Source organism: Hyla sarda, chromosome 12 (assembly GCF_029499605.1).
Source record: "Hyla sarda isolate aHylSar1 chromosome 12, aHylSar1.hap1, whole genome shotgun sequence".
Lineage (NCBI taxonomy): Eukaryota > Metazoa > Chordata > Amphibia > Anura > Hylidae > Hyla > Hyla sarda.
In genome coordinates this window covers 71,092,891-71,119,392 of record NC_079200.1, presented here as the reverse complement: position 1 = coordinate 71,119,392, position 26,502 = coordinate 71,092,891, and the positions used below count along the sequence as shown (strand labels likewise).

At 45.0% G+C, this 26,502-nt stretch overlaps 2 protein-coding genes across 2 annotated transcripts in view; one reads left to right on the top strand and one right to left on the bottom strand.

Annotated features, from left to right (window-relative positions):
• Positions 1 to 26,502, bottom strand: part of FAM110A (family with sequence similarity 110 member A) — a 116,560-nt gene that overhangs the window by 66,211 nt on the left and 23,847 nt on the right. The gene's annotated exons all lie outside the window — the stretch shown is intronic.
• LOC130296295 (actin-binding Rho-activating protein-like) lies at positions 15,887 to 21,176 on the top strand. The gene is made up of 2 exons (XM_056547687.1): positions 15,887 to 15,961; positions 20,602 to 21,176. The coding sequence occupies exons 1-2, from the start codon at positions 15,887 to 15,889 to the stop codon at positions 21,049 to 21,051; spliced, it is 525 nt and encodes a 174-aa protein (XP_056403662.1). The 3' UTR covers positions 21,052 to 21,176.

Genomic DNA, 26,502 nt, shown 5'->3' with positions numbered 1-26,502 from the left:
GAAGGACTGTACCAGGTATTTGAGTCACACTCTCCGTCAAAGGTATGTCTCTGGCTGTATGGAAGGCGACAAAAGCCAGATGAGACCTTGAGAGCGTATGCCGTAGCCCTACAGAATACCCTAGAGACTGTCCAGAAATTAGATGGTATAACTTCCGAGCAGGGCAACAAGGTGTTAATGGACAGATTTATTGATGGGGCTCATAATAAGTGGAACAAAGCCCAGCTGAGAATGTTAGTGGTCCAAAATCCCAACATGTCATTCCCCGCTTTCAAAAGACTGGCTATCCAAGTGATTGAGTCCGTGACCGAGTAAGAGGGAGTTTGTATACCCTTACACCCATTCCAGAGCCACTAGGGCAGTAGTCGGACCTATACCACCACCATCACCAGCCCCTGCCCCAGTGTCATCTACTTTGCCAGTCACTGCAGCCTCAGATTTACAGAGTGTTAGGCAGGACATTAAACAACTGACTAAGGCTGTGAAGGAGCTTGCCACCCGGGCCGCTCCACCTGACCGTGAGACGCCCCTGCCTAGGAAACCTGACCCTGCTCCTACTCCCCACAATTTCAATTACCCCAATCCTCCGCCCAATAGATCCTCGGGGACTCAAAGACCCTTTTGCACTTACTGTAATAAGTCAGGACATTGGAAACTGCAATACTGGGATTTAAATGGATTTCCGTTAAGGTGGCGAACTAGCCCTCAGGAAAACAGTCATCAGGTCCAATCCCAGTAGGGACTCTCACTTTATGTCGCCTCCTGCCCCTATGTAAAAGATATTGTAGAAGGTGTACCGTTGGAAACATTGATACATACAGAGTCACAAGTGTCTACTATACCTAAAAGTGTGTTCTATCAGCATTGGGAAGCTAGTTTATTGTGTAAGCCTGATGATGTTAACTTCCAAGTAGTTGCGGGTAATGGGCAACCAGTCCCCAGACATGGATACTGGGAACCAGCCATCCAGTTGGGAGAGCATGTACTTAGCGGGCAGTGAGTGATTGTAACTAATGTGACAGATAAGGCATCTGCAGAGTTTATATTGGGGATGAACATTATGAAAAATTGTTTTGCTGAAATATTAGATGCCTTGCATGCCTCTCTTCCCCATCTGTCCCCTTCAGCCCAGAGGGCTGCGCAGCACCACTTGAAAGTTCAACAGGCAGAGAAGAAGTTTGCCAACAGGCAAGGTGAAATCTGCAGAGTACGAGTTCAAGACATCAGGTCGGTGACCTTACATCCAAACACGGAGACCATCATCTGGTGTCATGCACATCCCAGAGTCAAGAATAGGGACATTCAAGCTCTGCTGGAACCTATGCAATTGGAAGATCATCCTCTTGTTCGAGCTGCAAGAAGAATTGTCACTGTCACCAATGGGAGAGTCCCGATGCGATTAGCAAACCTGTCTGATTCTGCTACTATCTTGCCCAAATACACTCCTGTAGCCCAGCTGTACCTCCTAGAGTCGAAAGACATTGTGACAGAACGTCTGATAGCCTTTCAGTGTGCAGGTCAAGTGGCCGAAGGATCCAGTGTGAGCCAGCCAGAGCCCTAGTAGGATCAACTCATGGTTGGAGACTACCCCAAGGGACCAAGTCAATGGAATCATCAATGTTGCCAAGAAGTACCATGAGGCTTTCAGCAAGCACCCCACAGACTTCGGGCAGACTTCAATGATTCAGCACCAAATCCTCACAGGTGACAGCCCACCTATCAAGGAAAGACACCGTCCGGTCCCACCTGGCATGTATCAGACTGTCAAGAAGATGCTGGCCGACATGAAAGAAGCAGACATAATCCAGGAAAGTCAGAGCCCTTGGGCGGCACCACTTGTCCTAGTCAAGAAAAAGGATGGAAACATCCGCTTCTGTGTCGACTACAGGAAATTGAACAATGTCACACACAAGGATGCTTATCCATTGCCAAGGATCGAGGAGTCACTCACTGCCCTCGGGTCGGCTGCTTACTTCTCCACCCTGGACTTAACCAGTTGATATTGGCAAGTGCCCATCACCGTGGAGGATCGGGAGAAGACCGCCTTTGTGACACCCATGGGACTGTTCGAGTTTAAAAAGTATACTGTTTGGGTTATGCTATGCCCCTGCTATGTTCCAGCATTTGATGGAAAGGTGCCTGGGCCATCTGAATTTTCAAAGTGTCCTATTGTACCTGGACGATGTCATTGTGTATTCAGAGTCTTACCAGGAACACCTTAGCTACCTGTTAGACGTCTTCCAAGTCCTGATCAACCATGGGCTGAAGGTCAAACCATCAAAGTGTCACTTGCTCAAACCTCAGTTCCACTACTTGTTGTCCCAACCCCGAGCACGGTGAAAGATGTAGGGAGCTTCCTTGGGTTTGCCGGCTACTACCGCAATTTCATTCCCCACTTCGCCCAGATTGCAGAACCCCTCACAGCTCTCTTACGGGGTACGGTGAAGGAGAACTATATGGGCCGAAGAGCAAGACATGGCGTTCCGAGCTCTGCTGACAGAACCACCTATCTTGGCATATCCAGACTACAGTCAGCTGTTCCGGCTATATAGGGATGCAAGTTTTGAAGGTCTGGGAGCTGTCAATTCCCAAGTCCAAGAAGGGCAAGAGTGAGTAATTGCCTATGCCAGTCGTAACCTGCGAGGAGCAGAGAAGAAAGATGCAAATTACAGCTCATTCAAGTTGGAACTTCTCGCCCTGGCATGGGCAGTGACCGAAAAGTTCAAAGACTATTTGGCTGCCACGCCATTCACTGTCTACACGGACAATAACCCATTGGCCTACCTGAACACTTCCAAGTTAGGTGCCATCAAACAGCGTTGGGCTTCAAGATTAGCCAACTACAGTTTCACCATCAAGTACAGAAGCAGCAAGTCAATTGTCACTGCCGATGTACTGTCTTGGATGACCCCCGGCGAAGAACGCTGTCAAAGATGTGTGGGAAGACGTGGAGATGCCCCCATTCTATCAATGGTTCGTGAACCAGTGAACCAGAATGTTGTGACCGCACTCATGGACGGTGAACCCAGGTCCAAAAAGGTTAAAGAAGACCTATACACCTGGAAGACTCTTCAAGAAAAAAGATGAGTCATAGGGTATCTGTTGGACTACCTTCTGGCAAAAAAGGTACCATCTATGCCAGGCCCAGTGTGACTACGAGCTGAAACATCTGTGGCGACAGAGGAAGCGACTATTTGTGCACAAAGGACTGTTGTACCGAAATTCTTTGGATCCGGTCTCTGGTGATCGACTTCATCAGATTCTGGTTCCCCGAAGAGACGTGGCGATGGTCCTTAACGCATGCCATGATCAGTCGAGACACTTTGGAGTCGACAAGACCGAAGCTACTGTCAGGCGAAGATTCTATTGGATCGGAATGTGGAGCGACATTGAGAAATGGTGCAGTGAATGTGCAATCTGTAACGTCACCAAGAATGTGCGCAAGTATGCAAGAGCACCCCTCCATTCCATCCAGAGTGAAAGGCCTCACCAGTTGGTTGCGCTAGATCGTGTCAAATTGTCTCCTACCCGGTCCGGGTATACTTATGTACCATGGTGGATCACTACTCTAAATGGGTTGTCATTGTTCCTGTCAAAGATCTCACAGCCAAGACAGCAGCCCAGATGTTCTACTACAATTGGGTGCAAACCCTTGGGTGTCCGGTGTCTGTCCTAATGGAACGTGGAACAACCCTCGAGGCCCAACTCTTCCAAGAGCTGTGTCAATTCCATGCCTGCAAGAAACTCTGGACTACTGTTTATTACCCCCAGGGGAACGGGCTCTGTAAGCGCATCAACCAAGTCTTTATCCACATGTTGCGAGCAGCCTCTGTGTCAAGACAAGAAGAGTGGCCCCGAATGCTGCCCGAACTATTGGAGATCTAAAATAACACAGTCCACAAGTCTTCAATGTATGCATATATATACAGACCAAAAGTTTGGACACACCTTCTCTTCAAAACTTTATTTATCAGGTTTTACAGGTATATAAAGCACAAAACAGGCATAGAATGTAAACGAGCAACCACATAGGTTACACTACAGCCCATAGAACTCAGATAAGGGAGAGTGGGTGAGGAAAGAAACAGACAAGGGATACCGACAAGGGGATGGACACACCTTCTCATTCAGGACAACTGTATTTAAGAGGGGGAGTTTGTGGTGGCCCAGTATGGGAGGTGTTACTCCGTACCCTTTCTGCCCTGTCCGGCAGCCTCCCTTCAGTGTCCTCTGGGTCCCTTGTACTTGTTTCCCCCCTGTATATATGTTTTGCTATGTATTATAATATATAATGTGTTGTTGCTTTAAGAAATGTACCTTGTGATTGTTACCCAGGAGGTACCAGTGACCAGGTAATCCCAGGGGTTCCCTATGGGCTCCCTGCTAGTCTTCCCTATATAAGCCCTGGGAAGAGCTAGCTCTCTCTCTTATGCTTCCTGATGAGGTCCAGTCAAGTCGAGTCCTAGTGTGTGTGTCCAGAGTCATTGGAGGCCTCAAGTCATGTCTGCAGCCACAGCCAATTGCAAGTAAGCTACAGTCATAGCTTTGTCAGTCGTCAGTCAAGTCAAGTCAGTCCCTGTCAGCAACTGTAAAGTTAGTGTGGCCTGCATTAAATTGTCCATTCCTACTACAAGTCCCAGCAAGCCCTTAAGGTCTCTGAGTCACTGGTCACCTCCGTGCGCCCTGGCTGAACTGTGTAGACTTTACCATCTGTCTACCCTCAGTAAAGCTACCGTTATCCGTAACTTGACATCGGAGTCATTATTGCCCCCGGTGCCTAGCCCAGGATCTAGCAGTATACCTTCGGGTGGTATCGAGGATAAATCACGCCCTGGCGTCACGAATACAAGGGGTTAATGCCATCTGCCCCTAGGGTAATAACAGCTGCCCTCATCACACCCCGTTACCACATGGTGATGTCCTCCAGTTCTTCCTCCATGGCCTTTGTGACAGTCTCACCACATTTAATCTGCTCTGCATGTGGACACCCTCTAAATGTATGTCCTGGTCCCGAGCACAGGTTACAGATCACTGGTCCAACACAGTCCTCTTTTACATGGCCGAACTGTCCACATAGAGAATATTTGACCCGAGAGCAGTTAATAGCGAGATGGCGGCCCCCACATCTATCACAAGAAAGAAACAAATCCCCCGCTCTAAGCCCAGGTAGAAGGAGTGCGGCAGGTGTCTGGTCATACTGTTCTGTTGCATGAGTTGGATCTTCACAGTGTATCCTCCATTCCATATATCCTCATCATCATAAATTTTAGCTGGTTGACTCTTTACCACACACTTTCTGCTCAGCCAGAGCATCAGATCCACCAGAGCCACCACCTCCTTTAACCTCCTTTAACAATACCTTCCCAATAAACAATCTGGATGGATTCCTCTGGACCTGTATAGCAGATCCTGACTGCATTTTTCCTTTGTATGGGGTTAGCTGATCCTGTGACATTAGAGAACAGTCTCCTGTACTGAGGTCTGTCAGCAGGGGGCGCAGTCCTCGGGATCTCCTCAGCTGCACCTAGATGTCCTACACCTGTGTGTACTGCCGACGGCTCTGCATCCTGTACTCCATTCACTGACACTGTGCATAGCTCTACACCCTGCACTCCATTCACTGCAGGTGAGGTGACTGAGTGCCCTGTACAGTGCCGCCATCAGAAGGATGCAAACAGTACCCCAGTAAGGGGCCTGGACCCCCAGTGGGGCCCGACCGGGCCCAAACCCTTTTTTTTTGCGAATTAGTGAGTGACTGTCACTCACTGACCGCTGGGGGGCATCACTATACACTGACTGACTACCTGACCGTACTCTGTACAGGCAGTCAGTCATTCACACCAGCTATTATCAAGTTCCTTTTTTTAAAAATTATTTTTTTTATTTTTTATTACTGAGGCCCCACCAGCCCATCCCAACCCTACCCTGGCTGTCTGCGTCTGATCGCGGGCCAGAGCGAGAGGTAGCGCCATCCAAAGGGCAGCACACTGATACTTTGTGGCTGCAGCTGGTAAGAGACATGCCTGCGCGCGGCCGTCAGTTTCCAGCAGGCCATTGACGTCAGCCCACGTGTCCCTCCTCTCCCTGCCTGGCACTGCAATAGAGAAGCAGAGCAGCCGGCTACACTGCACACAGGAACTAACTTATATGGTGGCTGTGTATGTGTGTGTAGATGGGGGCAATGTATGGGGGCAGTGAATGTGCATGAGGGAGTGTATATGTGTATGGGGCTTTGTATGTGTGTATATGGGGGCTCTGTGTGTGGGGGTGGCCGTGTGTGGGGGGCTGTGTATGTGTGTATATGGGGGCTCTGTGTGGGGGGGGGCTTTGTAGGTGTGTATGGGGGGCTGTGTGTGGGGGGCTGTGTATGTGTGTATATGGGGGGCTGTGTGGGGGGCAGTGTATGTGTGTATATGGGGGCTCTGTGTGTGAGGGGCTTTGTATGTGTGTATATGGGGGCTCTGTGTGTGGGGGGGCTGTATATGTGTGTATATGGGGGCTCTGTGTGTGGGGGGCTTTGTTTGTGTGTATATGGGGGCTCTGTGTGTGGGGGGGCTGTATATGTGTGTATATGGGGGCTCTGTGTGTGGGGGGCTTTGTATGTGTGTATATGGGGGCTCTGTGTGTGTGTGGGGGGCTGTGTATGTGTGTATATGGGGGCTCTGTGTGTGGGGGGCTTTGTATGTGTGTATATGGGGGCTCTGTGTGTGGGGGGGCTGTGTATGTGTGTATATGGGGGCTCTGTGTGTGGGGGGCTTTGTATGTGTGTATGGGGGGCTGTGTGTGGGGGGCTGTGTATATGTGTATATGGGGGCTGTGTGTGTGGGGGGCTGTGTATGTGTGTATATAAGGACTGTGTATGTGTGGAGGGGCTGTGTATGTGGGGGCTTTGTATGTGTGTATGAGGGATGTGTATGTAGGGTTGCCACCCAGCCGATATTTCTAATTTGCTGCAGGTAACTTGATATGAAAAATAATGGCCATGCAGTAGCTGGTATTTTTCAGTAATGAGAGCCCACCCCGGCCAGAATAAAATTTGCCTTGGCTCCCGAGATGCTGAACAGGCAGGGTTGCAGCCACTTTAAATCAGTGAGCACCGAGGATGTCACTCGTCGCTATCGGTGCCGCCCTAACTGAAAGCCCACCGGTGCCAACAGACTGCCTGCAAGAGAAGCTGCCTGGAGTGGGGTACAGGCAGCTCTCTAGACCGCCAGCAGGGAAATAAAGGAGGGGGCCAAAATGCATAGTATGGTGGGGTGGGGTAAGGTATTGCTGGAGTTAATTAAATTAATCAATTGAAATGGCACAGGGGGATTCAAATTGAACCCCCCTGATCCCTTTGTGCCATTTTAATTGACCTGAATCGGGGGGGGGGGGGGGCAATTAAAATGGCACAGGAGGATCAGGAGGGGACTGAAATTTTCCCCCCTCTGATCCCGTGCCTTTTTTTTTATTCCCCCCTCTAATCCCTCCGTGTAATTTCAGTCCCCCCTTCTGATCCCCCTGTATCATTTCAATCCCCCCATCTGATCCACCCTGTGCCATTTTAATCCCCCCTCCTCTGATCCCCCCCCCCCAAAGGATAGGGGATAAGATGTCTGATCCCAGGGGTCCTGCCGCTGGGGACCCCCACGTTCGCCTTGCTGGGTTCGAGAGTGTTGGGTGAAGCGCCAGAGGCTAATGTCGTCACGGCCCCTCAATGCAAGTCTATGGGAGGGGGTGTGATGGCTGCAGTGGCGTCTCCAGCATTCATATTTAGGGGGGCACATGGGGGGCCAGTGACAAAAGTGGGGGGCAATTTTAAAACGTGTGTGCATGTATGTATATATATATATATATAGACATACACACATATATATATATATACATGTTTAATAAAAAAAATTATATTTAAAATCTTCATATATTCTTGTTGCGCAATGATTTTTTTTTTCCGTTTTTGCCATAGATTTTTGGGTAAATGACTGATGTCATTATAAAGTAGAATTGGTGGCACAAAAAATAAGCCATCATATGGATTTTTAGGTGCAAAATTGAAAGGGTTATGATTTTTAAAAGGTAAGGAGGAAAAAACAAAAGTGCAAAAACGGAAAAATGTCATTAAGGCGTTAAAACCTTTGGACACTACCATCAACTTTGATAGCGGCATCTAAAGTGTTAATGTCGGACATCAGCCTGATTGGTGATGTCTGGCATTAGCCGAGGGTTCTAGCTAATGATTTATACAACACAGTGGGAGCAGGCACTGTGCGTACACATACACCTTGTGTCCTTAGGTCTCATTTACACAGATGGATCCCCAGCATATTTTACGCTGCGGATCCCCCGACAATGGACCCTACAGTGCTGCCTCCATCTGTGCCTGATCATACCGGCAATCCTCCGCCACGAGCAGACACACTTTGATGTGTATGCTCACACACACCGCGGCTGCTCTCGGCCTAACTCAGGGAGCAGGAGGAGCGGCCATGATGTGTGCGAGTATACACATCAAAGCGTGTCTGCTCGTAGCGGAGGAGCGGGCACAGATGGAGGCAGCACTGTAGGGTCCATTGTCGGTGGAAAAATGCAGCGTAAAATATGCTGGGGATCCACCCCTGAATGAGCCCTTAGGGTACGTTCAGACGTACAGGATCTGCTGTATATTTTCTGCAGCTGATTTTGCTACCTATTGAAGCTAATGGGTTGCAAAATCAGCTGCACAAAATATGCAGCAAAAATATGCAGCAGATCCTGTACATGTGAATGTACCCTTAAATGGGCACTGTCATGAAATTTTTTTTTTGATATGTTGTAGTACTTAAGTACTACAACATATCTCTAATATACTTTTATATAAAAAAAAATGCTTTTAAAACATTTTAAAAGAAATTTGAAATTCGGCCACTAGGGGTGCCCTCCTAGTGGCCGAATGCAGTGCGGAGTGATGTCACTGCAAAATTCCGACTGATTCCGGCAGGGCATCAGTCGAAATTTTGCGCAGGCGCAGTAATAGCCAGGGCTGCGCATCGGCTTCCCGCACTCGCCGACGACCCTGCTGCAAGGTGCGGGCGGCTGCTCCTGCAAGGTACGGGAGGCGCGGGGGGCGCTGCTGCAAGGTACTGGGGGGGGGGATGGGGCGCGCTGCTGCAAGGTACGGGGGGCGCAAGGGGGGTGTTTGGGTGTTACTCACCGAGTGGCAGGAAGAGGCTCCCCCGCACCCGTCCCTCCCGAATCGGCTCCCGGCTCACTCCTTCCCCCATGAAGCTCCTGTCCTGGGTGCCTACAGTTGTTTTACCACTACAACTCCCAGCATGCCCTGACAACCAATAGATGTGAAACAGCTGGAGGCACCCTGTTAGGAGAACTAAGGGCGGAAGTTGGCCCCCCCAGCAGGCATCAGTGACGTGGTGCCTGCTGGGGAAGTCTGCCTGGTAGTGAGCACACTACCATGCAGACTAAATGCCATTTTTAAAATAGTAAAAAAATAAATAAAGGCAGGGAGGGTGTTGGGATAGATGGGAAATAGGCAGGGCCAGAAAAAAAAAAAACATGATGGTGGGAGCTACCCTTTAAGGGGTTAATGATAAACAAGCAGTATGTTCACATGTTGTCCTTCCAGAGAGGTCACTTTCCCCCCTCCAGTGTCCACAGGTCACCAACACGTCACATTACCAGAACAATTTATGGAAAAATCTTGGCAAAAATTGCGCGGTTTTACCGCGATTTACGAAAAATCGCGGTAAAACTGCGCAATTTTTGCCGCGATTTTTCCCAAAAATTGTTCTGACAATTTGACCTGTTGGTGACCTGTGGACACGAGGAGGGAAAGTGACCCCTCTGGACTGCTACCATACACATTACTCAGCCCTGGGTTATACTGCTGATCAGAGGGGAGAGGCAGGACACGGGGACATCACTCACCTCACATGTAGCGGTCGCTCTGCTGTGTCCTGTGGAGACCTGTCAGCTCTCGGCCCCGTCCTCTCCTGTGCTGGGGGCGGAGCCAGCAATGAGGTCCTCTTCATCACTGCTCTGCCTGTCTCTGCTAATGATACGCAGACCAGAAGCAGCGCAGGGATATCCTCAGCAGCTGCAGTGGGCCCTTTACCCAGCCGGTCAGTCTGCCCTGGCCCCGATACTAGTATCGGGACATCCCTATTTATTTTAAATTGGGGGGCCCCCTGTGGCCCCCCCCCCTAGTGATGCCACTGGATGGCTGTCACGCCCCCTCCCATAGACTTGCATTGAGGGGGCATTACTGTGATGTCACGAGCCTCTGCCCTGTATCACCAGTCATCCGACACGGCGCGAAGTTCATTCCGTGCACCGGATGTCAGGGGTGGGGGAGATTTATCAGAACCTTTAGAGAGGAAAAGTGATGCAGTTGCCCATAGCAAAAATCAGATTGTTTCTATTTATTTTCCAAAGGCTTTCTTAAAAATTAAAGAAGCCACATGATTGGTTGCTATAGAGAACTTCTCCACTTTTCCTCTCACAGGTTTTCATAAATCTCCCCCAGTATGTGGGAATATTCACAAATTTTTAGGGCAGTTTTACACTAACAGTTTAGGATATATTTGATTATAGCAGAGTGCTGCGCAGTTACATACTTTGCAGCACAGTGTTTCACTGCACTGCCTTCTGCTGTAATCTAATTAAAAACACATAATAAGAAAAATTGTGTAAGGGGCCCCGAAATTTCTGATGGCAGCCCTGGCCCTGTACACTATCTGCATTATCTGCTGCAGTCTGAATAGTTGGCTCCAGTATTTGTTGGGTCTCACATACAGCAGTATCATATACAAAGTTTGTACATGAAGCACTTTCTTGCACAGCAGCATCATTTGCAGTCCCATCAGAGTCCATAGCTATTAACCCCTTGTTGGCTGGCTCACAGTCCTCTGCAGTATCACCAGCGCTCTCAGACCCCTCACATGCTGTATCTGGGTGCAGTAACCCCTTAGTATCCGCACCCCCATATCTCATTTCCTGCTCCACAATGTCATCATCAATGCCAATGTTTCCAATGGTTTCTCTCCTCCTCACACTCTGGGCTCTGGTCTCCCTCCTTCTCTCTGTCCCCCAGTTTTGCACTTTGGGCACCATCTTTGTGCCCCCCTCAAGCCTCTCCTGGAGTATGGTGCGGTCCCTCATACAGTCATCCAACCTCTCACATTTCATCAGCTTTATTTTAGGATCAGTCTCTTTCTTAATTTCATCTCTTAGCTTACAAATCTGCATTTTCTTCTTAAATAAACTTTTCTTGGTCACTTTTGTACTCAATCCAGCAACATAAGATTCAGACGACTAACCAGCCACCATCTCCAGATCTTCACCAGCTCCATGCTGCAGGCCGCACTCCAGACCCCGGCCTCTCCCAGGATCCTCTGCCCACTTCCCTCCCCTCCTCCTGGGTCAGAAGCCATGCCTCCTCCCCACAGGGAGCTCACCAGCACACGTCTATCCTCTCCTATGTACAAGAATATAACTACTATACTACTGCTCCCTATGTACAAGAATATCACTACTATAATACTGCTCCCTATGTACAAGAATATAACTATTATAATCCGGGGTAAGAAATTCACATCTGCGTTCACCTGTTTAAATCCACTTTATTTCATCATCTTCATAAGACAAAAAAGCCGGCCTTGGTGGGATCGGGAAACAGAAAGCGCAATAGCTGAGGCTGTGCGGGTGGAAGGCAACAAGCTGGTTTCGCAGGTATTCTGTTTCCTCTGGCCTCACCTGCTATCACGTCCAGGTAGGATTTACCATGGGGGAGCCGTAGGCTCCTCCCTCCATGATGATGTCATGGCTCCCCCCATGGTAAATCCTACCTAGAAGTGACGGCAGGTGAGGCCAGAGTAAGTGGAATACCCGTGAAACCAGCTTGTTGCCACCCACCAGCATAGCCTCGGCTGTTGCGTTTTCTGTTTCCCGATCCCACCAGGGCCGGGTTTTCTGTCTAATGAAGATGATGAAATAAAGTGGATTTAAACAGGTGAGTGCAGATGACAATTTCTTACCCCGGATTTGGATGTCTTTGCATTAATGTATCTTGCACCCCTCTCCTCCGGACGTCACTCTCCCCTTACGTGACTACTGTATATGCTGTATAAATTACCGCCGAGTGGTGCCTTCCAATCTCTCTATAATATTGCCTCCTATGTGCAAAAATAAAATTACTATATTACTGCATCCATATATAGGAATTTAACTACTATAATACTGCTCTCTATGTACAAGTATATAGCTACTAGAATACTGCTCTCTATGTACAAGTATATAGCTACTATAATACTGCCCTCTATGTACAAGTATATAGCTACTATAATACTACCCTCTATGTACAAGTATATAGCTACTATAAACAGTCCAACAAGATGAGTGGCACTATTGTGTGGTCTCCCTTAGTAACAGGTAAAGTTCTTAGCATACAAAGCGAGGCTGTGCAGGTGGACTGATAATCCAGGCTAGACCTGGAGGTGCAGGTAACGGTATAGTATTCATATGAATCCAAAAAGCAAGTAAAGAAAGAAGTACCGCACTCACCCACTGTCAAAAGCCGGGAACGGGAGAGGTTTATTTCAGATCATAAGATCGGAATAACAGGTGCAGGACGTGGAGGAGGGAAAAAAAAGCCACACACGACTAGTTTCACGCCGGACGGCGCTTTCTCTGGCTGACTTGGCTACATCAGTTGGCAGGAAAAGGAGGGATTTAAAACGCCAAACTGATGACGTATACAGATGCAAAAAAGATATTATTAAGGTTCGTACACAGAAAAAAATATCCAATCAAAAAAGCAAAAAAGTAGGGAGGAGGGGGGGGAAAAAAATTCCCTTTAAAAAAAAAAGGAGAAAAAATGTATATATCAGGACCAACAAAAGAAAAAAAAGGAAAAGTTATAAGAAGACACTGAGGTCTTGGCGGTCATTAAGTCCAGTTCCTAAAAAGAGGCTATCCTCCATCTGAACTAAATAAGGCACTTGAGAAAGCCACCAAAATCCCAAGATTGGATTTAGTTAAAAAAACTTATAAAAAAAATCGCAACAAAAAAGAAAAAACTATAGATAATTCCCTACAACCTCAATTTATTTTTTCATTCAGATACAACGTGTTGGCGGATACAATAAGACAAGTAATAAAAAACAACTGGTTTCTCATGGAAAACGATCCTTTGTTTAAAGAAGCAGCGGTTAAAAAACCAATAATATCGTTTAGAAGGAGCAAAAGCATTTCTAATGTATTAGTTCGCAGTGCCCTCCCTTCCACTCAAAAAGAAAAGGACTGGTTATCGGCAACAATTCCTTCAGGCAACTATAAATGTGGAAACTGTTCACACTGTAAATTCTTCCTACCTGGTAAAGAATATCAGCTCGCTGGAAAGGAAATAAGAATCACCGATTTCATCTGCTGCAGGACCGAATATGTCGTTTATGCTATAGTCTGCCCATGTATGTGCTTTTACATTGGATCCACTATTCGACCGCTGAAAATTAGATTCCGGGAACACTTGAGGTCAATTCACACCGGACACGGCTGTGCCCGCCTCATAACGCATATACGATCAGGGCATTCAGGAGACGCCAATATTATGCGCTTCTTCGGGATCGAAAGAGTTAAAACTTGCTCACCAGGAATTGATCGTCACAAAACATTGCTACGCAAAGAAGAGAGATGGATCATGCGCACAAGAGCGCTTGAAGGAACTGGACTTAATGACCGCCAAGACCTCAGTGTCTTCTTATAACTTTTCCTTTTTTTTCTTTTGTTGGTCCTGATATATACATTTTTTCTCCTTTTTTTTTTTTTAAAGGGAATTTTTCCCCCCCCCCTCCTCCCTACTTTTTTGCTTTTTTGATTGGATATTTTTTTCTGTGTACGAACCTTAATAATATCTTTTTTGCATCTGTATACGTCATCAGTTTGGCGTTTTAAATCCCTCCTTTTCCTGCCAACTGATGTAGCCAAGTCAGCCAGAGAAAGCGCCGTCCGGCGTGAAACTAGTCGTGTGTGGCTTTTTTTTCCCTCCTCCACGTCCTGCACCTGTTATTCCGATCTTATGATCTGAAATAAACCTCTCCCGTTCCCGGCTTTTGACAGTGGGTGAGTGCGGTACTTCTTTCTTTACTTGCTTTTTGGATTCATATAGCTACTATAATACTGCTCTCTATGTACAAGTAAATAGCTACTTTAATACTGCCCTCTATGTACAAGAATATAACTACTATAATACTGCCTCCTATGTACAAGTATATAACTGCTATAATACTGCTCTCTATGTACAAGTATATAGCTACTATAATACTGCCCCCTATGTACAAGAATATAACTACTATAATACTGCCTCCTATGTACAAGAATATAACTACTATAATACTGCTCTCTATGTACAAGTATATAGCTACTATAATACTGCTCTCTATGTACAAGTAAATAGCTACTATAATACTGCTCTCTATGTACAAGTATATAGCTACTATAATACTGCTCTCTGTGTACAAGTATATAGCTACTATAATACTGCTCTATATGTACAAGTATATAGCTACTATAATACTGCTCTCTATGTACAAGTATATAGCTACTATAATACTGCTCTCTATGTACAAGTAAATAGCTACTATAATACTGCTCTCTATGTACAAGTATATAGCTACTATAATACTGCTCTCTATGTACAAGTAAATAGCTACTATAATACTGCTCTCTATGTACAAGTATATAGCTACTATAATACTGCTCTCTGTGTACAAGTATATAGCTACTATAATACTGCTCTATATGTACAAGTATATAGCTACTATAATACTGCTCTCTATGTACAAGTATATAGCTACTATAATACTGCTCTCTATGTACAAGTAAATAGCTACTATAATACTGCTCTCTATGTACAAGTATATAGCTACTATAATACTGCTCTCTGTGTACAAGTATATAGCTACTATAATACTGCTCTATATGTACAAGTATATAGCTACTATAATACTGCTCTCTATGTACAAGTATATAGCTACTATAATACTGCTCTCTATGTACAAGTAAATAGCTACTATAATACTGCTCTCTATGTACAAGTATATAGCTACTATAATACTGCTCTCTGTGTACAAGTATATAGCTACTATAATACTGCTCTCTATGTACAAGTATATAGCTACTATAATACTGCTCTCTATGTACAAGTATATAGCTACTATAATACTGCTCTCTATGTACAAGTATATAGCTACTATAATACTGCTCTCTATGTACAAGTATATAGCTACTATAATACTGCTCTCTGTGTACAAGTATATAGCTACTATAATACTGCTCTATATGTACAAGTATATAGCTACTATAATACTGCCTCTTTCGTGGAAGATTACAACATCTTAAGCAGAAGGTCAGCCAGAGTAGTTGACCATATGTCTTCTATCACTCACACCAAGTTGCATGTTATAAAGTGCAGGATATGTCAGTGATAATCTCCATTAGGGGGCGCTGCATTCTTCTTTAATTATACATTGATCAGGAAGGATGATGCCAGGTTTAACACCTCTGTGAAGTTAAGCTTCTTCTCATGTCCAATCTGTCACTGAGTAACCTTAGAATGACAGCACGCAAGATGCTTTTCATTCCACAAGGATCACTCCTCATCTATAAAGAGCTGCTGCCATAGCTTTCCACTGTCTAGCAGTAGCATATAAGTAGGACGTAAGAGGTCACACTCTATGGTCATACCCTCAGAAAGACAAAAAGCAAGACAAGCCATCTACTGGCCTATATATTACGTATCATAATCTTCTATGACGGACCGGATTATTAGAGCACTTTGTACCTCTTGGAAATTAATTTGGTTGGGCATTTCACACTTTAAATTTTGAAAGACTATCTGTCCAAAAACGTTAAAATGTGCGACAGTGAAGAAGTCAAGAAGAAGCGGAGCTCTGAAGCTGAGGAGCGGAGAAAAGCTGTTCTGTCCAAGGTAAGTTAGAACTAATAATGGAACTTACACACTAGGAAGCCTTGATGCAAAATTGGTAATGGGACCCCAACAAGAATGTGATGGTTTTAAGTCAGAGACCTTAGGTTCCTCCAAGAACCAGGTCAGGTGTACCCCTACTATGCACCCAATCATCATCATGTGGACTGCCGGTGAGATCCTGTTAGTAGCATATGAGTGGGGGACATACTTCTTTAGTGCACAATGACAAAAGGGAAGGATCAGATCATGGTGGGAGAGATTTATGAAAATTGGTGTACATTGGAGACATTGTTGATGGCAATCACCAGGGTATTCGCTCTCTTTTTCAATGGCTCTTTGATAAATTAAAGTAGTACCAAATTGTAGCCCCCCCCCCACCCCCAGAGTGAACCTGATTAAAGCTGCTTTCTTTCATTCCTAATATTTTATGCTCATATGAATAAAGATAGAAAATGTGCATTACATGGTTTGTCCTATAATATAATGTCGTAGGAGGTGGGGGCCCCTTCTATTAACAGGACTCCTGTAAAAGGGATATTTTCTTGGGTGGGGGGGGGGGGGGGGAGTTCTACTTGAATTTTACATGTTGTGCAGACAACTGACATAAGAGATAATTATCTGATACTAAGAGGGTCCCCCAAGAATTGGTGACTGGGTTTGCTTTTTAATTAAAAATATGTTGACCAAGATGGAAAACCCCTTAAAATATCATCTCCTCCTGTGGCTCTCCAGCTGTTGCAGAACTACAACTCCCATAATGCCCTGACAACCAAAGGCAATAACTGAAGAGTCACTGGTTGAGAAACACTGTTCTTCATGGATATAGTTAAGGACTACTTAAACAGATCGCTGATATATGAACTGCTGAGTAGTGTTGAGCGGCATAGGCCATATTCGAATTTGCGACATTTCGCGAATATATGGACGAATATTCGTCATATATTCGCTAAATTCGCATATTCATAATATTCGCATTATATTTTCGCATATGCAAAAATTAGCATAAACGAAAATTTGCTTGTGCGAAAATTTGCATATGCGAAAATTAGCATATGCAATTTTTCCCATATGGGAAAATTCGTACGCCAGTCTCACACAGTAGTATTAGAGCCTTCTTTACACCACACAAGCTGGAAGCAGAGAGGGATGATCACTGTGATGTGTACTGTGAAGAAAAAATAAATTAAACAATATTCGTAATTACGAATATATAGTGCTATATTCGCGAATAAAATTTGCATTGCGAATATTCGCGAGCAACACTACTGCTGAGTATGTCAATACCAATAGAATGCAGATAGTTGTTATTGTTTTTCATTTTGCAACTTATTAGTTTGGATCTATATTAAAATAAAACGACAGTTTGACATCTCATTAAAGGGGTACTCCAGAGATTTTTTTTTGGTGCCAGAAAGTTATGCAAATTTGTAAATCACTTATATAAATAATAATAATAATAATAAAAAAAAGCCTTCTAGTACTTATCAGCTGCTATATGCCCTGGAGGAAGTAATGCACTCTGATATAGTGTTCTCTGCTGCCACCTCTGTCTGTGTCAGCAACTGTCCAGAATAGGAGCAAATCCTCATAGCAAACCTATCCTGCTCTGGACAGTTCCCGATACAGACAGAGGTGGCAGCAGAGAGCAGTGTGGTTGAACTGGAAGGAACTAGTAGAGTTCCTCCAGGGCATATAACAGCTGATAATTACCAATAGTCATAAATATATATTAAATAAAGGTTATTCCCTACTGGGATTATCTCTACAACAAGTGGTTGAGGAGCCAACCCGGAGGGAGGCCATTTTGGATTTGGTATTCACAAATGGGGATTTGCTATATGATGTTATTGTAGGCGAAAGCTTGGGATCTAGTGATCACCAGTCAGTGTGGTTTAATATAAGAACAGTGAAGGAGTAACACCACACAAAAACAAAAGTTTTAGATTTTAGAAAAAACGACTTTTCAAAAATTAGATTAGTCCTAAATGAGTCCCTAACAGACTGGAACGGATTACATGGAGTCCAGGAGATATGGGACTACTTAAAAGACACATTATTGAAGGCAACCGAAAATTGCATTAGACATCAGTAAAAGCAGAAAAAGGAAGAGACCACTGTGGTAGTCAGCAGAAGTGGCCAAAATCATAAAAAACAAAAAGCTAGCATTTAGTAATTATAAAACAACCCAGGGCAATGAAGATAGGGAAATCTACAATATTTGGCAGAAAGAGGCCAAGCAAGTTATAAGAACTTCTAAAGCGCAGGCAGAAGAAAAACTATCTCAGTCTGTGTAAAAATAAGACATTCTTCAGGTATATAAATGAAGAAAGGAAATTAAAACAAGGAATAACTAAATTAAAAACAAAGAAAGGAAGGTATGTAGAAGAGAATAAAGGGCAAGTCGACTGCCTTAATGAATACTTCTGTTCAGTTTTTACTGAAGAAAAAGAAGGAAAAGGACCTCAATTACAGAGGAAGAGGTTCTACGTTTGCTGTCTAAAGTGAAGACCAATAAGTCACAGGGGCCTGATGGGATACACCCAAAATTATTAAAAGAGCTTAGTGGTGAGCTAGCAAAACGTTAACAGATTTATTTAAACTAACACCACAAATACCCTCATTAGGGAAGGCAATCAAATACAAAAAAACAGTGCCAGCTAGGCACAAAAATGCCGGTTACCCCTAATAATAAAACGTAGCTTTTATGTGATATTTATTAAGACAGACGTGAATTAAAGACACCTATATTGTCCCGGTTTTATAAAGTGCATTAGATATCACAGTGTAAAGTGTATTGGGGAAAATATTCCAATACCCAAGTATTGGGTGTGGAATATTTTCCCCAATACACTTTACACTTTGATATCTAATGAACTTTATAAAACCGTGACAATATACCGTATATATTCGAGTATAAGCCGACCCGAATATGAGCCGAGGCCCCTAATTTTACCCCAAAAAACCGGGAAAAGTTATTGACTTGACTATAAGCCTAGGGTGGGAAATACATCATCCCCTCATGTAATCATCCAAACCCCCGTCATCATCCCCCCCCCTTCATCATCACGGCCTGTCAATCCCTTCATCAGTGGTCTTCAACCTGCAGACCTCCAGATGTTGCAAAACTACAACTCCCTGCATGCCCGGACAGCCATCGGCTGTCCAGGCATGCTGGGAGTTGCAGTTTTGAAACCTCTGGAGGTCCGCAGGTTGAAGACCACTGCGGCCTTCGTCATCATCCCCCCCCTTCATCATCACCGCCTGTCAATCCCTTCATCAGTGGTCTTCAACCTGCGGACCTCCAGACGTTGCAAAACTACAACTCCCAGCATGCCTGGACAGCCGATGGCTGTCCGGGCATGCTGGGTGTTGCAGTTTTGAAACCTCTGGAGGTCCACAGGTTGAAGACCACTGTGGCCTTCATCATCATCCAGCCCCCCTCCCTTTTGTTTTGTACTCACCTCCCCTTGGCAGGAAGTTAGGTTGAGCTGGTCCGGGCCATCTATGCTGCAGGGACCGTCTGGTGGGGATGGTTAGTCATTGCGGGCTTCCATTTTCACCAGGAGGGCCTCTTCTCCGCACTTCGGGCCTGGACTAGTGACGTTACCTTGACGACGACGCACAGGGACGTTGCGCATGAACGTCCCTGTGTGTCGTCGTCAAGGCAACGTCACTACTCCGGGGCCGGGCCCAAAGCGCGGAGAAGAGGCCCCCCCGCTAAAAATGGACAGCCCTCAACGACTAATCCTCCCCACTGGACGGTCCCTGCAGCATAGATGGCCCGGACCAGCTCACCCTAACTTCCCGCCGAGGGGGGGGGGGGGGTGCTGGATGATGACGAAGGCCGCAGTGGTCTTCAACCTGTGGACCTCCAGAGGTTTCAAAACTACAACACCCAGCATGCGTTGTTGGCTGACAGTTATTAAAGAGGTATGGTAACCTTAAAGGAGTACTACGGGATGTAAAAATTGGGTTTCCGGCAGTAAAAAAAAAAAGAAAAAAGAGAGAAATACACACCTGCCGCCGCTCCTCCGGTGCCTCTGGTAACCCGCTCCGGCCTCCTCTTCCTGGTTGCCCTTGGTCGGTGAGTCATACTGCACTCAGCCAATCACCGGCCGCAGTGAACTCCTGCCTCATCAGGCGATAGGCTGAGTGGCAGTGTGGCGTTTTCGGTCTCGGCACCAGTAAGAAGACCTGTGCCGGGCTGAAAATGTCACACTGCCATTCAGCCTATCGCCGGCTGAGGCGGGACTTCACTGTGGCCAGTGATTGGCTGAGTGCAGTATGACTTACCAACCACAGGCAACCAGGAAGAGGATCGGGGGAGCGGTGGCAGGTATGTATTTCTTTTTTTTTTTTTTTTACTGCCGGCAGTCTGAAACACAATTTTTACATCCCGGAGTGCTCCTTTAAGGGTTGGACATATTGGATTTCAATATGCCTGATTCTTTCGTTCTGTGAGAAACAAGCACCAGGGACATTCTTTAACCCATAAGAAATGTGACCTCACAGCTTAGTTTACACTGTATATCATCTCCTGGAATACACTGATCTCTAGTAAAAATAGAGCAACATCATCCCAGACCTTGATGTCAACTTTCCTATTTCTCAAATAAAATGTAAATCTTCTTTCCACGCAGATAAAAATTCTAACCATATCTGATCTGAGGAAGGAATGGCAGCTCCGGTCTGAGAAGCATGTGGAGAAGCAGAGACTTAACCCATTTAGCGATGACTTTGACTTCCAGCACTCCATGGACGTCCGTCTCCACAAGGGGGATAGTGGCTATGGAAGACCAGAGAAAGGGAGCAGGACGGAGCAAAGAGGCAAGAGGGCTCATCAGCACATCCAGAAGGAGATTGATGAAATGTGCCTGATCATAAGAGACATGGGGGTAAAGGGCAGAGACGGACAGATCAGAGTGAGGTTTGGGAGATTGTTTGATAGATATGTGCAGATCTCGGACAAGGTGGTTGGGATCCTCCTGAGGGCTAGAAAACATGGACGCCTAGATTTTGAAGGAGAAATGTTGTGGCAGGGAGTCCACGATGACGTTATCATCACTTTGTTGGATAGACCATTGACTTGAACATTATAAACATATAATATGGACCATTCCAATGAGAACTTCTACATGTGTGACAATGTTCAATCACCAGTTATTGCATGACATAAAATGATCACTGAAGGAGCCATCCAGACATAACTGAGGGGGCGGAGCATGACACTAGGATTAAAAAAACACTAGAAGAGAGAATCGGGGTCATTCTTCACCCCTTCTGAGCCTGCACTAGGCTCAACACAGTGTATTAGATTGAGGGGTTCATCATAAATGTATACACTTGGGATTATAGGCAGGAGATATTTTCCTATGTACAGCACAAATTCTATGTGCTCCTATGTGCTTCTGCAGCCATTGATGCCGGGGGCCTAGGGGCCCATACACACAAGTGCACAACACAACCAATTTCAGTGGAAGCAACCCACCATCTTATGTTCATGTGATGTATCATCTGTACCCTAACAAATGCTTTGGGAAAAAAGAGGCTGGGTTCACACTACGTTTTTCAACTACGGTTCCCGCATACGTTTTCTATAAAAACCGTATGGGAAAAAAACGGATGGAACAGTATGGGAAAAAGTAAACCACGGTTTTGACTCCGGTTTAAAAACCGTACTGCAACCGCATACGTTTTTTTAACATGGACGTCAATGGGAAACGCACATGTATACGGTTCCATACGGGAAAAACGTATAAGTTTTTACTTTGCACATGCACATTTGAATCCAAAAGTCCCCACCCAAGACCCCTCCCATTAAAATGGACAAAATTTTCAAAAATGTATGTTTTTTTTTTTCTATAAAAACTGACGGAACTGTATGCACTTTTAAAAACAGTATACTGTTTAAAAACGCATACGGTTTACTTTTTCCCATACTGTTCCATTCCTTTTTTTGCCATATGGTTTTTGATAGAAAACATATGCGGGAACCGTAGTTGAAAAACGTAGTATGAACCCAGCCTGAGACAAAAATTGCTGAGAGCTGAGGAGTACAGCTTGTTAACGTGCGCTTATCTCAGCTCATTCTGTTATTTGGTGGGGGGATCATCACTAAGACATCAACCAATCAAAACTTTTGGCATGTCATTTTAAAAAGTCTTTTAAAATGACAGTGACACTTTAAGGAGGCAACACACTTTACATTACTGTTAGCTTCTTCAGCCGATTATTTATCCGATTCCCCATATGATCTCCCCCACCCACCCAAAAAACATAATCCATTTGAAAGCTGTGCTTGTTCACCTATTATCCCATACATATTAGATTGCCAAAACTGACGAATACACATTTCTCATACACATAGGCCGATATTTATTAAAACTGACAGTGTAAACATAGACAGTGTAAACTTAGACTAGACAGTCTAAGAATGCAGAAGATTTATCGCAGTAGCTCAGAACAAAATCTCTAATGACACAAATGATTCCCAAATGCAATTTTCTCGATGTGTTTCGGTTTCTTTATCATTATAAGACCTATGTTGGTTGTCAGTGAATTTAAATATATTTATTTGCTTAAAAGATATATTCTTGGTCTAACCTGCATGTTTCTCTTTAGTAATAAAATGTGCATCTTTTTGAGTATGGGGTTGAGAATGGGGTCCAGGAAGAATAGGTTTAGGCTGAGGACACCTACTGAAGGTGTTTGGGAACCTTAAAAGCAGAAGAATGGAAAATTACCTGTCAGGACAGTCCAAGGGCAGAGGCTGGGGAACGGTGTATTATAAAAGAAGGTTTATCGCCTCCTACTGGACATTATCTGATGACAAGATAAAGACACAAAGCTGGACAAACTCCAAGATGACATGTGACTGTGGATAATAAAGACGATGTTATCTCATGATTCTGGGGTGATGAAATCTCTGCTTACAAGTTATGACAGATCTGCTAACCAAGCAGAACAGCTGTCTGTTAACTGAATACACACGGGATGGCTGTCTGTGTCTGCACCCAGGAGTGTTTGCTTTATTACCATCCTCCTATATTTAGCAGAGTAGATTCCATAGGTTCCACTTGAATGTATAAATTGCTATTCCACAAGTGGCCTCTGTGTATACAGTAGTGCATACAAAGTGACCCAGCATGCATTATACTGTATTTCTTATATGTTATTGTGGTGGCCCAGTACGGGAGGTGTTACCCTTGCAGAGTCTCTTCAATGTCCCCTGGGCCCCTTGTACTTGTTTCCCCCCTATATATATATATATGTTTTGCTATGAATTATAATATATAATGTGTTGTTACTTTAAGAACTGTACCATGTGGTTGTTATCCAGGAGATACCAGTGACCAGGTGACCTCAGGGGTGACCTATGGGCTCCCTGCTAGTCTCCCCTATATAAATCTGGGAGGAGCTTCTCTCTCTCTCTTTCCTTGCTCTTTCTGCTAAGCTGAGGTCCAGTCAAGTCGAGTCCTAGTGTGTGTGTCCAGAGTCATTGGAGGCCTCAAGTCAAGTCTGCAGCCACAGTCAACTGCAAGTAAGCTACAGTCCTAGCTTTGTCAGTCAAGTCAGTCCCTGTCAGCAACTGTAAAGTCAGCATGGCCTGTATTAAATTGTCCAGTTCTACTACAAGTCCCAGCAAGCACTTAAGGTCTCTGAGTCACTGGTCACCTCCGTGGGTCCTGGCTGAACTGTATAGACTTTACCATCTGTCTACCCTCAGTAAAGCTACCGTTGTCTGTAACTTGGTGTTGAAGTCTTTATTGCCCCCCGTGCCTAGCCTAGGATCTAGCGGTATACCTTCGGGTGGTATCAAGGATAAACCATGCCCTGGCCTCACAAATACAAGGGGTTAATGCCATCTGCCCCTAGGGTAACAACATCTGCCCTCATCACACCCCGTTACCACAATATCCCTTTTACCATGCACGGATCTGGTCCTCATGTGTGACTGCACCTTCAGCCACCCCTATATCTGTGCCGCTGATCTCTGCTGCCCTCACGACACTATGGCAAGACAGTTCCCTTGTTCTTTAAGAGACTGTAGACACTCTGGCCCGATGGGTCACATGGACCCTGATGACCATAAATTATCATGAAGCTCAACAATGTCCTTGGCTGTCAGCCATTCTGGATCATTCTGATACACAGCCAAGAGAGCAGCTCCCAATGATGGTACATAGCAGAAAAGTCATATCAGAGTCACGCTGAAGATCCACAGTCACTGTCACTTTTATCACAGGGATAGAAAGAACTAGATCACTCACTTACCTTCTCCATACAGTAAAGATTACTCACAATTACAATGGAGTTTTCCATGATGAATATTGGTTATTACATTCTTACATCCATCTATCCAAAAGCAACAATAATTTAAATATATTACAATCTCTATGCAATATTTGACTTAAAGGGGTATTCCGGGAAAAAATATTTTATCCCCTATCCAAAGGATAGGGGATAAGGTGTCTGATCGTGGGGGGCACGCTGCTGAGACCCCCCGCGATCTCCCTGCAGCACCCGCATTCTATGCGGGTGCTGAATCTCCAGTTTCGGAAACCTCCTGGTTTCCGGGACTGGGGACGTGACGTCACGCCACGCCCCCTCCATTCGTGTCTATGGGAGGGGGCGTGACGGCCGTCACGCCCCCTCCCATAGACATGAATGAAGGGGGCGTGGCGTGACGTCACGTCCCCAGTCCCAAAAACCCGGAGGTTTCCGAAACTAGAGACACGGTCCCCACATAGAATGCGGGTGCGGCAGGGAGATCGCGGGGGGGGGGGGGGGGTCTCAGCAGCAGGCCCCCCGCGATCAGACATCCAAAGGATCGGGGGTTTTGCCCGAAATACCCTTTTAAATATGAAGGAATTTGGTCTCTTACTGTCCTGAGCTGAGGTCACCCCTCCTGTCTGGAGCAGAGCCCAGAACACTGTGTTGTACAAGTTGTTGAAGTGACCAGCAGAAATAGAACATGGAATCAATGTAAATAAAACAGCAGACAGAGGATAAACTGGGCTATGAATGGGTTACATATGGTTTTTAATGGCCGCAACTAAGGAGGATTTGTAATTTGTGTATTGCAGAAGATCTCTCTATTTTCACACTGGAAAACTTGCAGAATGTCTGCATGAAAAACACGAGTGGACATTCTGCAAATAGCATGTTGTGCTAGGACTGCTCAAATATGTTCTGTTTCCATAGATGGCAATGCATTACTGAGCACATCATGCTGAAAGAATAAACATGTTCATTCTTTTGCAAAAATTGGAACAGTGTAGCAGAATCCCATTGAAAACAATAGGACTCAGCTGCAACAAAATTTTCAAGTGGGATTTTTCCACCGGAAGTACACCCCCCCCCCCCCCCCCCCCTCCCACATACATTAAAGTATCTCCAAAATTACATTTATGCTCAAACTTTCTTAATAATGTTACAGCATTGCAGTACTTCATTCAGAGTTGGGGTAAATTCACACGCTGCAAATGTGTGCTGCAAAATGCACGCTTTCAATCTAAAGCAATTTACAGCCTTGTAGCTTGTACTATAGTGTACTCGTAGCTTATACTACACACTTGCAGAAGCCATACGGTTCATGTGCTCGTAGTTTTGATACTGTACATATGGTCTAAGCACGGTACTGTACATATGCTCATGGCGTTTAGGTTGCACATACGCTCTTAGCTTTCATACTGTACATTCATAGTTTTCATACTGTACAAACGCATGTAGCGCTCATACTGTACAACCGTAGCTTTCATACCGTACCCTCGTAGCACTTACTCGGTACACACGCTCATACTTTTAGTCTGTACGCTCGTAGCATTTATACAGTTCATTAGCTCATTGTTTGTATGCTGTTTACTCGTTGCTTCATACCATACATACCCTTGCAGCATTTATACTGTGTATATGCTCGTAGCTATTATACTGTACAATCGTAACTTTATGCTGTACCCTTGTAGCACTTACACTGTACACAAGCTCGTAGTTTAGACTGTACGCTCATAGCATTTATACTGTACATACGCTCGTAGCTGTTGTACGGTACCCTCGTAGCTTTTATATGGTACATATGCTCTTAGCTTCTTACTGTACACTCGCAGATTTATACTGTACACTCGTAGCATTACACGATACATACACTCATAGCTTGTATATCATACACACATGCATAGCTTATACTGTACACTCATAGCATTTATACTGTTCATAGCAGTTATACTGGGCACTCGTAGCTTTACATTGTACTCTCATAGAAGTTATACCACACACAAGCTTGTAGCTTTCAAACTGTACACTCGTAACTTATACTGTGCATACGTTCGAAGCTAGGTACTATACATGCGCTCACAGCAGCGTTCATACCGTACGGTCGTAGCATTTATACTGTACATTTGTACTTTCATACGGTACATACGCACTTAGCGTTCATACTGTACCCTGGTGGCACTTAAATGGTACATACTCTCATAGAGCTTAGACTGTACGCTCGTAGCAGTTAGACGGTACTTACGCTCGTAGCTGTTATACGGTACACT